The sequence below is a fragment of the Typopeltis vanoorti genome, chromosome 3 (assembly GCF_054136105.1).
Source record: "Typopeltis vanoorti isolate ZY-2024b chromosome 3, IOZ_Tvanoo_1.0, whole genome shotgun sequence".
Taxonomy (NCBI): domain Eukaryota; kingdom Metazoa; phylum Arthropoda; class Arachnida; order Uropygi; family Thelyphonidae; genus Typopeltis; species Typopeltis vanoorti.
The window spans coordinates 131,169,198-131,187,141 of NC_143551.1; the positions used below are offsets into that span (position 1 = coordinate 131,169,198).

Here is a 17,944-nt window from a genome sequence, read left to right on the forward strand (position 1 = left end):
GATAAAGTAAAGTGTATTATATAATTGTGTATTGAGTGTGTATCTAATTATTAAGTATATATCTATTTACTTATTGAAAGGGAAAGATTGTGAAATATTTAAAATGTGCAATTTTAATGAAGGAAAATAATGTGTATAAATCGAAATAAAGGAATGATATGTGTAAGCTACAGCAAACAAAGAAAACGTGATGACTAAGAGCCTAAAGGGCATGAACTTGACAAGCCCATATTGGAACCTTACAAGCAAGGATTAGCTAATTCTCTGAAAGGAGCTCTCTCATGGGTTTGCAATGAAGCAATTTGATGTGACCGTGAATGCAAGCTCCTTGGAAGAAAAAGGTGAATGATCGAAAGAAAGGAGGAGAAGAGAAAAATGTGGGAGACAGAGAGTGAGGGACATGAAGTGAGAAAACAGGGAAAGAAAAGGAGGTAGGAAATGAGGATGATCTCCGACTAGAAAGGGAAAGCTCGGATCTAAGTGAAACCCGAACCATGATGTTTCCCCTTGAATGATCCAGAAATCCCAGACAAGCACCTCAGATTTTCCCAGCTAACGGCGAAATTTCAGTGCGTGTGAATCCATGAGACAGGAAGGAAAAGAATCTGCAGTGTGAACAAGGATCCAACCAGCATTCACACGTGACTCGCACATGGTGATTCAGTGAAACATCGAGCAGCCAGAAACGGTAAGGCAATTTTGTCCTTTCTAAAGTTAAGTGAGAGCGCTGAAGAAAACATGTTAAGCAGTGTCGCTAAAAGGAAAACTGAAACTAACCTATTTGTTGGAGTAGCTTTAGGAACGTTGAACTAGTAGTCCGAAGAGCCATGTCAAGTGATTCTTGCTCAATCTAGACAACATCTCTTTTCCCTGAGATGTTGTCTAGATAAATTTGTATTAGTTGCCCAAGTGCATGCCTTTCTTAAGGAATGATAAATGTGTTCATTTGTGAGATCATCATGTGATATTGATTGAATGTGGTTTAATCTAATTAAGATAACAGAACAATTGATTATTTCATGTTTAATGTATTTTTATTAGTGTAAAAATACCAGGATTTCAAATGACAAAACTTTGTTTTGTCATTTGAAATCCTGGTATTAAATTTGTGTTTGAGACCGACATTTGCCACTCACTAAACCACGAACCGTGATAAAGGGGAAAGAAAGAGAAAGGGCCACAACTGCAACATTTTATGAGAGCCCCCGAACATATCTAAGGCATAATAACTCTAATTGGCGCAGTATAAATATAAATTTGTTAGGGTGTTACCCAGGGAAAACCTTACAATCCCTGACCACAAAGAAAGTAGTTGTAAGACACATTCAGAATTAAGTAATATTAACACCCCAAAGTACGATCTAACATTAGTATCTAGCATACTTTAGGAATTGAAGCAATTTTCAGCTTTTATTGGAAACTATTTCATACCAATTGATTGAAATTTATATGTATAATCACATAGTTTATATATATAAAAACATGTTTCTCTCCAGCCCAATTTAATTTTGTAACCTAATAGATAATAATAATAAGAAGACTCTAGCTTTGATGTAGTAAAGGTTTTTTTTTTTCCCACCAGAGGTCAGGCCAATAATTGTTGGTTGGTCAGTAACTTTAGCAAACCATGTAGATTGTATTGCAGCTTGTTTCTCTGTATATATATATATGTGTGTGCTCCAGATGATGACCTTGATATGAAGGTTGAAATGTCGAGTGTTCATTTTGGTTTATATTAAACTAAAGTTTTGCTCTAGCACAGTTGTTGTCTCCATAATTTTCCATAATGAATTATTATTAATATTATTACATGACACCTCCAGGGAGTCCAAAGACTCATCGAAGGAGGGCACCTTCTCTACACCAATGCCATCTACTGCTGACCAACACCACTAGTATTTTCACAGACAATCACAAACATCCATGCCCATGGCGCGATTCGAACCTGCAGCCTTTTTGCTGGAGAGTGGATGATATGCTAACCACTCGGCCGGCAAGAGAAAGTAGTCATTAGAGAAAGCAGTTGCATAAAAGATAAAAAACTCTGTTGTTTATATCTCCATCCAAATTGATGGAGATATAAACAACAGAGTATGAATAAAATACAGATATAGAAGTGTTTGGGGAAATTTTGGAGAAAAAAGCAAATGTAATTAATAATAATCATAAACACATACTAGATTTCTGTTCTTGTCATGGACTAGTCATTCCAAGTTCCAACATAAAAATGTTCCAAAATTCACATTTAGAAGAAATATGTATCTGCCAAGAATAAGAAAATTTTCAGTGACTGTGTTATAGTTGACAGTGTTATTTACTGGTGGTTGGTTGGTTCAGGACACAAAAATACACAGGGATTTGAAATCTGATATATAAAGTTACCAGAGGCATAATTATACAACAACAGAATTACATGATAGTCACAGTAATGAACTATAATGAAAATGCAAATATTTCATACTGAAAATATGAAATACACATAGCATCAGAATGGATCTCTGTCAAGAATATGGCTATTTTATCACCAATTGGTGACAATGATCATGATGTTCTTTCTTGGGAAGTATCTACTTGTATTGAAGCTCCGATTAAATTAGGCTACATGCTGAATTATAAAGTTAGAAATTATGATCAACAAGAATACTATCTTTGGTCCCATGGTATCAGTTACTGAACGGAAAGAATGTCAGCAATGCTGGGAATCTTTGAAAAAGTGCTTGAATGAGGCGGTATCTGAATGTATCCTATCCCTAGTGTTCGAAGAATACATAGGTTGGGAGTGAAATGGATATGCATCCTTATTAAACTAGAGATCCACAAGAAGAAGATGATGTGGAAAGAATATCGTGAGAATTAAAGTGAGAGGAGTTATGAAATATATAAAGCTCAGGCCAGAAAAGTAAAGAGTATTGTGAGAAAAGCTAAAACGGAGTATGAAAAGAAATTAGCCATGCAGGCTAAAGGCAATCCAAAAGAATTTTATCTTTATGTCGCAAGCAAAAGAAAGAATGAACGTGGAAGAATAACTTTATTGAATGCGGATAGTACACGAGTGTTGGAAGCTGAGGAGATTGTTCAGTTAATGAGTGCTCACTTTGCTAAGATATATCAACCAGGTGTATGTAGCATGGTGCTACTGCTATGTTGGATGAAGAGTTAGAGGTTCATGAAAATGAGGTTGAAGAGCTCTTGCATAACCTGGATAAGAATATGTCAATAGGGACAGATGGAATATCTGCCCGTTTGTTAAAGGAATGTTCAGCTGAATTAGCTAGGCCTTTCACACATTTGTATAACTTGAGTCTCAGCTCAGGAAAGATACCACAGGAATGGAAGGAATGCATGATAGTTCCATTGCACAAGGGTGGTGCAAAAACTGATGTCTAACTACCGACCTATTAGTATCTCTGGTGTGGTAGTGAAGATTTTAGAGAAGTTGGTAAGAACTCGCATACAGAAATGGGTAGACAAGCATTCTGTACTCTGCAGGAAACAGCATAGGTTTACTAAACGAAGGTCATGTTTTAGCAATTTGCTCATATTTTATAACAATGTTACAAAGTTAGATAAAGGGAATGGATACACTATTATAATGTTGGATTTCTCTAAGGCATTTGATAGGATACCATACGATAGACTGTTGTGTAAACTGGAGAATATGGGATGGGAACATAATCTATTGACTTGGATCAGGGGATGGTTGACAGACAGATATCAAAAAGTGGTATACAGTGGGTGTGAATCTGCCAGATTTAAGGTAACCAATGGTGTACCTCAGGGTTCAGTCCTTGGGCCATTATTGTGCAATCTATACATTAATGACATCAAGCAGGTTTGCAATTTGCAATTTTTTGCTGATGCAAAGATAGGCAGGGCAATCAGGGATGTTACTGATATTCATCAATTACAAAATGATTTGAATAGACTGGAAATCTGGGAAACGAAAATGGCTGTCAGTTTAATGTTAATAAGTGTAAAGTTATGCACTTTGGCATGATTAGCGTTCCAGCGGCACATTATATTAGTGGAGTTATGCTACAAGAAACTGAAGACGCAAGGGATCTTGGTGTATTGGTGGATAAGAATTTAAAGTTCAAAGGTCACATAGCCAAAGTTGCAAATTCAACTCTCGCAGGATAATTGCTATGTTGAAGCAAACCTTGACATGTAAGGATAAGGAAGTAATTTTGCCTCTTTATAAGGCAAAAGATAAGACCACACCTGGATTACTGTGCACAGATTTGGTCTCCCGGGTTCCAAGAGGATAAAGAAGCTGTGGAAAGGGTGCAAAGAAGAGTTACAAAGATTATATCTGGATTATGGGATTTAGATTATGTGGACAGATTGCAAGTATGTGGATTGCAGACTCTGGTTAACAGGAGAAAGAGGGGTGATATGATAGAGGTCTATAAACTTTTGAATGGGTTTTATAGCATTTCAACTGATGAAATTTTTCGTTATATGGAAGCCGGGGAGAGAACACTGGGGCATCCATGGAAGCTAAATTTATTTGCAGTTAAGAAAGGGGTAAGAGCTAGGTTTTTCTCCCAGAGAACAGTGAGTGAGTGGAATAATTTGCCCTTATGTGTAGTAAGTGCATCTAGTGTGAATGAATTCAAGGGTTGGGTAATTTACCGCCTGCTTCGATGACTCCTGGAGGTCTCAGATAATAATAAAAATAGTAATACATCAGTGTGTTGAAACAAAAACCAAATGAAAGATTAGGAATATGAGGCACATACAGCAATTGGTTTACCAATTAAAAATGGTTGCTGAATGCTAGAAATTAATATTGAAAATAAATAATAAAGTTATTTTTGTTATTTACATAAGATGAGAATCTCCCAACCTTTTGGAGGAGAAAGACAGTCATTCTGAGGTTTCACATAATCAGTATAGTATTGATGTTCTTTAATTTGCTTTTCATCAGAACAACCTGCCCTGCCCAAAATATAGCAAAAAGAGAGAAATGATGTGGGATAGCTTTGCGCATTGCAGAATCTTTCATGTTACATGAAAGATATAAGTGTGGGAGGAGAAGGCTAGTGAGGATGTTGACTGGATAAATAGTGTATAGATATAATCTCAGCATTACTTTGAAGCTTGTGATGGAATGTTTTTTTAATACCGATCCAAGGAGTCCGAAATAATCTCATTAAACCCAAGAATGGGTTGTCATAATTGAAAATTGAAACCTGGATAACTGATGATAATATATGTAACAAACAGGAATGAGACATAAATCTATCAGAGAGAATAGGCATAGCTAATGAACTACTATTCATGATTGTACAGGAACTGTATCCTCTAAGAGTGTGACTTGATTATGGCAATGCATTGAACTTGTTTGGTGGTGTTATAAAATGAATTGAATAGAATTTATTATACACACATATTCACAAGAATATAGTAATTTTATTACTGCAAATATTCAACATATTTCAACCAGAAACTTAACCAGTCATCATCAGTTCATCAAGTTTAGGGGTACATAGCAAAAGTGGCTAAAGCAGCTCATCGGATCATTTGCTTATTGAAGAATACTTTAAGAAGACAAGCAGGTTATTGTTCCCCTTTATCGAGCCTTGATAAGACCCCATCTTGGGTGCCAGGGTTTCTTGGTAATGGGCAGGAGGTGAAGAGGATCCAGAGGCGAGAGATGAAGATGGTTGCATGTCTATGGAATGAACCTTACAAGAAGAGGTTGCAGATTTGTGGTTTATAGAAACTTGTCAATAGGCAGAAAAGGGGTAATGTAACTAAGACATACAAATTACTGAAGAGTTTTTACAATATTAATTCAGAGGAAATTTTTCAGAACAAGTCTGGTGGTGGGAGAACTAGGGGCCATCCTGAGTGGAATAAGTTGCCATCTGTTGTGGGTACCATGACTGTGAATGAGTTCAAAGCAAAGTTTAATAGATATTGTGCAAATGCTGTATAGTTCTTGACATGATGTTAGGGCCTCCCTCGATGAGTCTAAGGACTCCTTGGAGTAGCCTGTAATATAATAATAAAAAGTGTCCAAGCAGTGGAAAGTTTTGGTCAAGGGGGATATTTCTTTTAGAACTCCTATAATGTGATTATTATAATAAGCTCTACAGTACTGACATCTTGGGATAATGTGCATTTTGAAAAAGATGATGAAGGAACATGAGAATATATATGGGAATGGAAAGGACATGGGAATAAGAATTGATTTGGACTTGTAATACACATTATACGAGTGTAAAAATGAGCAAAACAGTAAGATCTGAGTGAAATGGATGAATGATAAAATTAGGAAAATAATACTATTTGGAAATTTTTGAAAACTGCGTACACAAGCAATGCATAACTGCATGCCAAGAGTTAAGTGAATACAGTAGGATTTGAAAGGGATGAACTGTGAAATCAAGCAAGCAGTATTGGAAAATAAGATGGCTTGACCATCGTATATCTCCTCCAGTGAGATGCATGAGGACTATAAAATGTATGCTAGGACGGTAACAAGTATAGTAAAGAAAGAAAAAGTGCAATATGAGAGGGGTTGGCCAAGTATAATCAAGTGAATTCTTTTGCTGTATGCAAGCAGGATATAGAATAATTATGGCAGGGTGATAATAGTGGATAGTTTTGATAGCAGCGTGACTGTTGCAAAGGTGCATTCGAGTTGTTTAAAGAGCACTTTATCATTATGTATATCATACTGATGTTGTGTAACATATTGAAGAGAGGCAAGTATTAGGAGAATTAGAGATGAAAGAATCAGAGCGATATGAGGTGTTCATATTGGAGACGTAGTAGAAGACTGCAACAATGTAACTGTGCTTCAGAAAGTAGATGAGATTTGTTATCTGAAGATGATTGACAGTACACTGAAGTTTAGAAGGCATATTGCAAATGTTGGAAACACTGCTTATCAAAGTATTGGAGAAGCTAATTAGTATCCCCATCTAGAGGTGAGTCATAACTTTAATCCTCTGTAAAGGGATAACATGGCTTTTGTTAAAGGTCGGTCTTGCTTTATCCATTTGCCCACATGTCATATTAGGATGTATGCAGATCCAGATAAGAGAAATAGATATATACCAAAATACTTTTGGATTTTGCAAGGCATTTGACAGTTCCACATGGAAAGTTCTTATACAAAATGAAAGGTTTGCATATGCACAATGAGCTTGTGACATGGATAGGGGAGTGGTTGGCTGACAAGTATCAGGCATTATTGTTTGGACATGCTGAGTAAGAGAAGATGTACAACAGTAGTGTGCCACATAGTTCTGTACTTTGACCCTTGTAGTTTAACCACTGAGATATTCATCGTGGATTAATATATCAACCATCTTACACTTTGCATCCATATCAGTGGTACTGCAATTTTAATGGGCACTCCGTATCCATATTTTTGTTGACATACATATTCATCATGACCTGTTAGTTAATATATATGTCAACCAGATTAGTATTGGTGTGGATAGCAACATCAAGTTATTTTCTGATAATGCAAAGTTGAAAATAGTGATAAGCATAATTTCTGATACAAGAATCTTTGCAGGCTGATCAGAGCAAATTGATTCTATGGAAAATGACAGTGAATACCAGTTATATGCTGCTAAGTAGGATTCAGTGAAGCTGGGACCTGAGATAATGGTAAAAACAATTCATGGGCGACATGTCTCATGTAGTTATGTCATCAGATTAGATAATTGCAACTAGAATAGGACAATTACCCTACAATAATAAGGCGATCTTTATGATTTGGCTGATGGTTTCATAATAAATAAAAGTTAGTTTTTCCCTAGTTTCTTATTAAACATGAGTGTTAACATCCCTACCGGCCCGAGGTGGATAAATAGTGAGACCGAATTGCACTTCTTATCCATATTATTCAATAGGTGTTACAGAATTGTATCCAGATTTAGCTGGACATGTATAGACATCCTGGCCAGTGGGGGGGGGGGGGGGTAATCAGCATCTTGGTATCGATACCTGGGCTTTGTATTGATAGAACCGTTTCAGGAGGAGGTGAATGAGATTCAGGATCTAGTGAGGTAGTGTTGACTGAGCTTTTTAGGATATATTTGTACATATTGTAAAGATTTTATAGTGATTACTACTATGGTGATTAGTTCATCAACAAATAGACATGAACAGATGCTGTCACTACTGTATAAGCCCTTGATTAGCTCACTGATGAGCTATTATACTCAGATTTGGTCAGCTGATTTTTAGTATAATGAGAAAATTCTGTTGCCTTAATTACTAGTCCAAAAACCTCTGCATAGGTTTCTGAGATAAGTGGTTAAGGCACTATTAGCTTTATGAATGTTGGTTATGAGAAGCGATTGAATAATTCCATAGCTTAGTGGATAGACATGAAAGAACTGATGAAAAGATTTTACAGGATTAATACAGAAGGGATTATACAATTATACATAGAGTGGAGAGTGAGGGTAGAGAGTACAAAGGCATACTCCCCCCCCAAAAAAAAGTTAATATAAAGTTCTAATGAAGAAAGGAGTGGAGTAGATTTTTTTTTACAAGTACAGTAATGGATAAGTGGAATTATATTCTGAAGTTTGTGTTATGAACGTTAGGCATGTCAGTGGTTCAAGGTGCAGTGTAATAGATATGCTACTTGTTTAGCCAGACCATTTACAAGCAACTTGTTGACTGTTTACGATTGCTATTAATAATAATAATAATACTTTTCTCCCTATTTATATCTTTTTCTCCATAAGTTTACTTCTGCAGCGCCTATTCTAAAATTACATTAATATCATTTTAGAACAGAATGGCTTAAAACATTCTATTCTAGAATGTTAAAAGATAAACATTAAAATAGAACATTAAAACATTCTATTCTAGAATGTCTTAATGTTCTATTCATTTTAATATCATTCTGTTCTTAAATCATTTTAGAATAGAATGTTTATTAGGCTTAGAATGACTTAGGTTTTAGATCAAATGTTTTTTTTTATAATTTTTAGATTAAAAAAGAGTTTATCATATTCATTTTTCTTTTCTTAGTCTAAGAGTGTGATTACATTTAGTGGTGCAGTAATGATGTGAAAACTTCTTTTTATAACCAATTCACTCTTATTCTCAAATTGGCTCCTTCGATTTTTATTTTTTCGTTTTTTACACTTCTGTGATAGGATTATGATATTCAAATAATTAATAAAACTGTAAATACCAGAGGAAATAACAGGTTTTCTAATGTTAAGTGGGAGTTATGTCACATACCAGGAGATTAGATATCAATATAATTCACTGTGTTTATTCATTTATTATTTCCCTTCCTTGGTCAATTTATCAGTCAAGCTTTTCTCAAAAAATTTTGCATTAATTATTATTAGATTGTTTTATTTCTTGCATTAAAAAGTCAGATTTCTTATCTCATAGTATTTATTCATTTTTGATTGTCATTGTTCTCATTTGGAAGTGATTTCTTTCCTGCCCCTCATCTGTTATTAGAAGTTTCTCCTGCAAAGCAATATTTACATGTACTGTTCTTTTCTAGTTTTAACATATCTGTGTTTTGTGCCTTGAACTTTCCAATTAATAATTCATTTCTTTCACATTTGAATGTGCATTTTGCAGAATGAATAACCATTTGTTAGATTCCCCCCCCCCCCCCTCCCACAAGCTAATTATTCGTGAACTCTGGTTACATGTATTTTATTAAAAACTAGTATGTGGAATTCTTCAGAAATTCGTTAAAAACTGATGTTCATATATATATATATATTATTATAATCATTTTTATTTTTGAGTCATTCCTAGAGTGCAACATGAAAAATTATGTCAGCATTATATATTATAATATTTGCTCCCTGGCTAGATAGATTTTTAATAAAATTTGATTTTTAGTATATATACTAGAATGCTTATGTTTCAGTTTTAGTTTCAGTCAGATCATTTTAATTGGCAAAAATTGGCCCAATGATTCAGACTGATAATAAATTTGCAATTGGCTGTGTGAAATTTAGTATATCTTTTAAAATTTATTGTCATTTCAGTTGAACTGTTTGTAATGGTAAAATTATGCAAAACAAAATTATTCATATCAAGTATACATAAAGGGGAAAAAAAAACAGAGTCAAAGTTTCATAAACAGTGTTCAGTTCTTTGACTATTTCCTTTTCATTTCCTTTGTTTAATTTAAAAGTTGTATCACTATTGGATAGACCTTTGAATACTGTAAATTTGTCACAGTCGTTATGATAGTTCTTTCAAAAATAATAAGAATACTAACAACCAATAATTCAACACAGAACAACATATAGGTAATATATGAACAATGATAAGCCCTGGCAGACATGTTGTATCCTTGGTAATACAGTAATCCCTCAATTTTATGACTTTCAAAAGATATAACCTTCACTTAATGGCCTTTTAATGGATTCATGTGTCAACCATCTTCTTGTACATCACCATGCAATTTTACCTTCAATTATCCAGCAACTGATTTTCTGCTACTGTGATGGGATAATTGAGGGATTACTGTATGTGTAATGCTGCTTGGCAGGGATTTCTATCTTTGGTTATTATACTTGTCAATCAGTAACCCCCTTCCCCCACTCAACTACCATCCCATTTTTAGGTTAATGAATGATGTCTCTCTCTCCCCTCTGGTTAACACTGTTGCCAATTTTGTGTTTATTGATAAAACAATTTGAAATTTTAATACTACTACTAATAGCAATAATCATATTTCCTTTCTCACAGCATCTAATGCAATGTGGTATATGATATAATTATCATTTAATATTATCAAGCTATTTCAGTATTGGTTTTCATTGGATCATTTTATTGGCAAAATTAGGCAAAGCATAATTCTGTCTTAATACAATTATTATACAATTAGTGTTAATGGAGGAGAATGCAATTTTGAAAAGCATTATTTTACGATTGTCTATTATACTTGTTTAATATAATTTTAGATTTCAGTTATTCTCTAATTACTTTATGTAGTTAAAGATGTATAAAACTTCTATTTCATTTACAGTGTTTCCTGTTAATTATTATAATTATTACTTTTTCCATTTATGATATTGTTTTTGTTAAAGAATTCATCATAAAGGATCATTTCTTATCAGTAAATTCCAGCAGTGTCACTATTCTCTCATTCTTTTTACCTTCTCCAAACCTTCCCATTGAATTTAGATCACCTTCTGCTATGTCTGACATAAGTTGCTCATGATAATTAGATTTTTTTTTTTTTTTCAGCCATAATTTTTCAACTATTCTTCTAATTTTTGATAATTCTTCTTTGTTGTTCTAATTCCTCTTTTTTTCAAGAGACCAAGATTGGACCAGAGATATGTAGAATTTTTTATTTTTATTATTTTTTAAAAATATTCCTATTTCTGCTATTCAAAAGAATATTTCTTTCTTTTCACTTTTTTTCTAATTAACTTTTCAACCAAGTTTCATCTCAAAGGGATCCTACAGTTGTTAGCATTTTTTCACTGTTGTTTTGTTTTAATTCTCATCTCCTCTTCTCATTAAGATGCAGATCTCCAAGAATTTTAATTTTCATTCCTGTTATAGCCATGGGCTCAACTTATTGCCTTAGTCATTCATGCATTTAGGCTTTAGTACTTGCTGAAGCCTTTTTTTTTTTTTTAATATAACAAAAACATAACTATTTGGGAATTAAACAATTACTTAATAATGCCTGCATTTTGTCTATCACAGGCATCATAAAGGATAGAATATAGGAATTGTAACATGCATACAAGCAACACTGAAATACGTAACTAGACTAAAAGTCCTAGGGAAGAACACCCACCCATGACACTGTTAGAAAATCTTAATTATTGAGAGAAGATCTAAGAATTAGTCTGTTATATCTTGGAGAATTTACACAATAATATTTATTGAGGTTAGGTTAGTTTTTAAGCTCCACTACTGATGTCCAGAGGAAAATCTCTCATGTACTATTGCAGTGAAGGATTAGTAGTTTTTTCTATTTAATTTAGTGTAGGGGTCCATGGCATGTTCCTATATACCTGACTGACCATAATTATAGTATCAGATTCATTTCTTATGTACTTTCTAATGGACATTGCTGGCTTTCCCAGTAAGACAGGGTGTACATACAACTTGTGTATAAACTTTTTATACACTCACATTAGGAAGATGTTTTAGAGGAGTAGATAATGGCAGTCAACTTCATATAAAAATTTTGAAGCAGTGCAGAGATTATATTTCTTTGAAGTTCTGGCTATTTTTTCTGAGATGTTGTGGATATACATGGACAAGAATAGCATTACTGTAATCTGTTAATTGAGAAGATGGAATGGATGAGTATTTTTTTTTTTTAAATTCTTTTAGAATTTCAGCCATTAGATAAGAATGCGTTATGAATGTGGTTAAATTTAGCTGTGACGGAAAGCCTGTTAGAAGAGAAGCTGATAGCTCTGCTAACTGGTTTGTATAATGTATTGTTAGGAAGAGGAAATAGTAAGAAAGTTTATGAATGTATCTGCTGGTGTGGGGCTGTTTTAATGTGTACTGTGGGCAATAAAGTGTATTGTTATGAAGATGTATGATTAAATTATTTAGAAAGAACAGGCTATTGCTATATTCATTTTCTATGATACATTAAATTTTCAAAATTCAGTGAAGTGCTAGCTGCAGAGATAGAGGAGGAATGCATCTGAGTCAATTGGACAGAATAGATGATTTAAGAATTGCAATGTCAACGAGCACGTTTTTGAAAATATTCATTTAAAAAATGACTAGGGAAGGTGAAAAGCAAGAAGCTATAACCGTACCCTTATCTGTTTGTATATTTTGTCTTTCCAAGAAAAGTAAGTGGCACAAGGATAGAGGGAAAAAATCAGTGATATTAGGGGCAGGAAGCATTTTTAATTAGTGATCAGTAGTCAGATAGGCAGATATTGGTTAATAGAAATCTGATGACAAAATGAATCTTGATATCAATGCTGCTTAAAATTAAATTGTGGACCAAAGATTTGAAATGGTAGAATTTTTTTTATATATGAAGAGATAAGGCTATATTCAGTATGGGAGTCAATTAAGATTTTGCTAAATGTGTAATTCTAACCTCTTTTAGATATCTGGGGAAGCATTGGGGGCAGACTAAATGATGTTTTTAGCTAACTCTAGGAGTTAAAGGATCAGGGAGAAAATATTTCAAAAACACACAAAAGGTTTATTATTCAAGAATATCTTGCCCTTTGAATTAATAACAAAAAAAAAATAATAAATAAATAAATAAATCTTTTATTCCTCCTGTATATTCAGATAATCAAAAAACCGTAAACCTAGCAACCCACATTAAATTAAACTTGCCAAGAAATTATGTTCTTGTTTATTCCTATATCCAAGTGCAAGCAAACAAAGTTTACATGTGAAGTATCTTCACAACTAGGATAGTTGTATATAGAGCTGATGGCTTCACATCATTTACTTTAGTATCTCATAATGCAAAACACATCTTTCGTGCACTTTGCATTATGTAATAAAAAAGGTATATCACTTTATTACTTCAATTCAAAGGGAGGAAAAAAATGCAAACAGAGGATAAAGCAGTTGGTCCCCCCCCCCCTCTCTCTCTCACTCACTCATTTCTGGTTTTTTATGGAAGGTTTTGAAAGACATGTTCTGGATACTGTTATTCTTAAATCTTCTATCTAATCAATATATACTGAAGATGGTTTTCCACTGGCCAAGTGATTCAGACATATTTTTTCACCTTCTCAACAGCCAGCACAGGTTGAATTTTGAATGCATTTTGAATTGTGGATATTCCATGCAGAATACTTTATTAATGGTAATGAGCTACACATGGTCAATGAAGCTGGAGATGTTGATAGACAGAGTAAAAATTTAGGAGCATATTTATGTGGTTTTAAATCGGTACATTGGATAATTGCAACATTGAAGAGACACTAACTAAAAATTCACATGTATACCACAGTAATTAAATTTTAATAATATGTAGATATTTCATCTTAAGTATCTTGAGACATCATCGGTACAGACACTATATCAGTATCACTACAAACAATACTAGGAATTACATTCAAAGGAACAGTTAGTGCCCATGCTGACATTGGATGCTTATTTTGAATTGTGGATATTCCATGCAGAATAAGTTATTAATGGTAATGGGCTACACTTGGTCAATGAAGCTGGAGATGGTGATGGACAGAGTAAAAGTTTAGGAGCATATTTATGCTCCTAAAATTTTAATCATTTGTGCAGTTTGATAAGACAAAAATTGGCTATAATTAAAACTAAATTAAAATATATCTGATAAATTTATTTTATACAATTGAGGTTAATGATTTCACACACTTTTGGGATTGCGAGAAGACAGTCATTACGATTTAGGTCTGTGACGTAAGCCTTCAGCACTTTCTTTATTATTATTATTTGTGACACCTCCAAGGAGTCCGAAGACTCATTTCAGGAGGCCACCTACTGTACAACTCTCCATCTCCACTACTACACAGAACCTCTACTATCAATCACCTACATCAACGGCATCTACTGCCCACAACCACTACCACCACAGCTAATATTTTTTTTTGTTTGTAAATTGCGTGTGTTCTGAAGGGCCGATTTGTCTGTATGTGGGATGAAAAACCTGAGTTTCCAGAAAACCAGAAAAAACCCTGCTACTTCTGTATGAGGTTGGCTAACTCAACTTCAATTGAAAAAGTCCATATAAAGATTCCTCCTGTCATGACGAGAATCCAACTTAGGCCTTTTCTAATCAAAGGGCGCAACATACCATCGTTCTTCCAATTGCGCTACGGAGGCGCTATATAAACGCTCATGTTTATATTAGGATCTGTATAGCAGCTTGGTATTTTTTCCATTTTATCCTATTGCTAGGGTTTTCAACTCCATGTTGGGTAAGGCTAGATTCGTGCAGTTTGATAAGACACAGAGAGATAGACACACACACACATATAGACATATATTATCTACATATTATTAAAATTTAATTACCGTGGTATACGTGTGAATTTGTAGTTATGAATACTCCACAGGTTTCACTATATAATAGTAAAGTTATTCTTCATACTAACGTCTAGTAGTAGTGAAGTTATTCTTCACTGGAGATGGCTTTGATAAAACCACCTTAACTTGACTGCTATACTTAGACATAGTCACTTGGATTCAGAGGAAACAATGAAAAGGTTTAGTGGTTGGTAATCAAGATGTAATATCTGTGCTATGGAATTATGCATATGAGAATATACTGAGCTAATGTGGTCTTCAAAGTTCCAATAATTCTTCAGGGAGGAAATAAAATTGGTTAAGGAGATTTTACTGTATAGATCAAGGTAACATTTTCCAGCTCACTCCAGTTTGGTGGAGAACTCTGGGTTATTCCTTTGAAGTGATTGAGCGAGCATGTAGTGTGTTAGTGGTGAATCTTTTAAAGAAAAAATGTGATAGACATTTAGGCATTGTGTGACCTGACCTGGAGGAAACCCTCCTCAGTGATTCTTTGACTCTTTGGAAGAACTTGTTTAATAATGTCTATAATAACAGTAATAACATAGTAATTTCTTTTTAGTTGCAACGTTTCTTACTATGATTGGAAGAACATAAGAAATGGATTCTCTTTGATAATTATGATCAGTTACATTGAGCTATGATCCACAGCTCATCAAATGTGTGTGTGGGGGGGTTGATTTTGCTTCACTGCAGTAAGTACAAACATGTGTTGTTGTTGTTTTTTAAATCAGAAACAGATCTTAAAAAACAGCTTGATGCAGTGAATATGATTGCATGAGACTTGCCACAATATCACAAACTATAATTATTAGATTTCCCACTTAACAGCCAAAACTGTCTAGTTTATGCTTTCTATAAATTAAATTTATGCGTTCTAACTAATCACATGTTTCATGTTGCTTGTCTGTATCAGTGCTTACTGTTTGTATATTCTATCCATGAAGTACATCCCTAGTGCTATCTTCAGTACATTAGGTGCAAAAGAAAGTCTTGTTCAGTTCTATAGAAAATAAATTGTACTATACTCTCCATAGTGCTGGGACTTCATTTCCTTGTCTCTATTACTGTATTTGTATGAGTTCCTTGCCTTGGGTGGCCCTGCTAGAAGAATGCACTCTGGAGTGCTTTGCCTACACTACCTGTTAATCCATGGTGAGTCTGTAGACAGGACTTGAGCAATCATTAAACATATCATCTCTTAAAGATTCCTTATTTTTATAATTTAGATTTAAGTCCTTAAATCTTATTTTTACAGCATCTTAGTTTTGTAATATTGTTTGTCAAAAGTTTGTTTTCAAGATTTGTATGTACTATTGAAAATGATAATCTGGCAGTAACCCATCTTGCTCATCCCTTTTACACATGAATAATGTGTAAAAGGCAGCCTAGCACACATGAATAATATATACTTACACAACAAAACAGAAAAACAAATTATTAATCTACCAACTAATTAAATATAACTTTTAACTGAACGTAGCCTGGAGAAATCTTGTAAGTTTGATCAAATGTTAACAAGAATCTGATTTATTGCTGTCTGGCTACAGGGAAGTGTTTGGTGTCGATAAAAAGAGTCATGCTGGCCATATGAAGGCAGTGAAACAGAGTGTCTTAGATGGAACTTCCAAGTGGTCAGCCAAAATAGCTATAACTGGTAGGTAACATGATGGGTGGTCCTGCCATGGTTGTAAATGTGCCTAGTGTTTGTGTGCCCGCATGGAGTCATGTGTTTACTGTTGCTATGATCGTGTTGCAGGCTGACATATTCCATTGATGCTGACACACATGTTGACGCTCTGCAGCAGGGTGAGCAGGCTATTCTGGAAGGGACCTCCAAGTGGTCAGCAAAGATCGCCATCACAGGTATGCCCTCAGTATGCCTGCCTGAGGGCTTGCTCTGGGGATTTTTCTGGGTTATAGCTGCTGCTGCTGCTTCTTTTTTTGCTGTAATTTTTTCCTGTTGCTTCTGCTTTGCATTAACTGTAGTAGAATGTGCTTAATAACTAGCATTTTAATGGACTTTCTTATTATTTTAAAATTCTGTATCACCCTTTTAATTTTGCTGTGCAAGCTTTAAATAATTAAATGTTACTAATACATTTTTGTAGTTATAGTAGTGGTAGTAGTAGTAGTAGTAAATTTATAGTTTGTAAGTAAAGGAAAAATTGTTTTGATTTTATTTATTTTAGATGATAACTAATATTTTGTTTCATTTCTTGAATGTCTAAATTTTGATTTTTATTTCATCATATTCATAATGCATTATGATGAGCATGACAGACATGTTGCCAATGTAATGTACCTTAAGACTTTTTTTATTTTTTTTACAACAGCTAGATGTTTAGCATGACCTTCATGCTAAGACGTTTATAGAGAAAACTAAATCATATTTAGAAATATGTATTATAAGTAACATATATATATATATATATATATATATATATATATATATATCTTTGTTGGTTGTAAATAATTGGTAATTTCTAATTATCATTATTATTGTTCCTCCTTCATTGAGTCTAATTAATATGTTGAAAAAATCCCAGCCCAACTTTCATAAAACAAATTCTACCATTAAGTTGGTGTAAATCTAACAGCTGTTAATCTTTAAATAGCCAACAAGTGAAACCAGACATCTCACTAAGTGAGGACAGAAAAATAAGCTTTTATCTTATTCTTTCATTAATTTGCTTTAATCTTATTCTTTCATTAATTTGCTGTATGGTTTCCCAAAAATGACTTCTCAGACTGTCCTCATCCACAAAAAATCGCAGTTTCTATACTTTATTTACTTCACCAAACCATGAATAATTAATTATTAATCATAGGACCTTATGTCTGCTCACTGTAGCCTATTTGACATACACATTTGGCTCTATTTACTTAGTCTCCGTCTAATGAAGCTTTGTTCTTTATAATATTTACAATAAACAAAAATCTAATTTTTGCTAAT

General features: G+C 33.8%; 1 protein-coding gene across 1 annotated transcript in view; it reads left to right on the forward strand.

Annotated features, from left to right (window-relative positions):
* unc-13 (protein unc13 homolog) overlaps window positions 1-17,944 on the forward strand; it is a 1,156,644-nt gene that overhangs the window by 587,140 nt on the left and 551,560 nt on the right. The window contains exon 15 of the mRNA XM_090416011.1: window positions 16,748-16,854. Within this exon, the coding sequence (XP_090272137.1) occupies window positions 16,748-16,854 (107 nt within the window). The remainder of the gene's footprint in view (window positions 1-16,747; window positions 16,855-17,944) is intronic.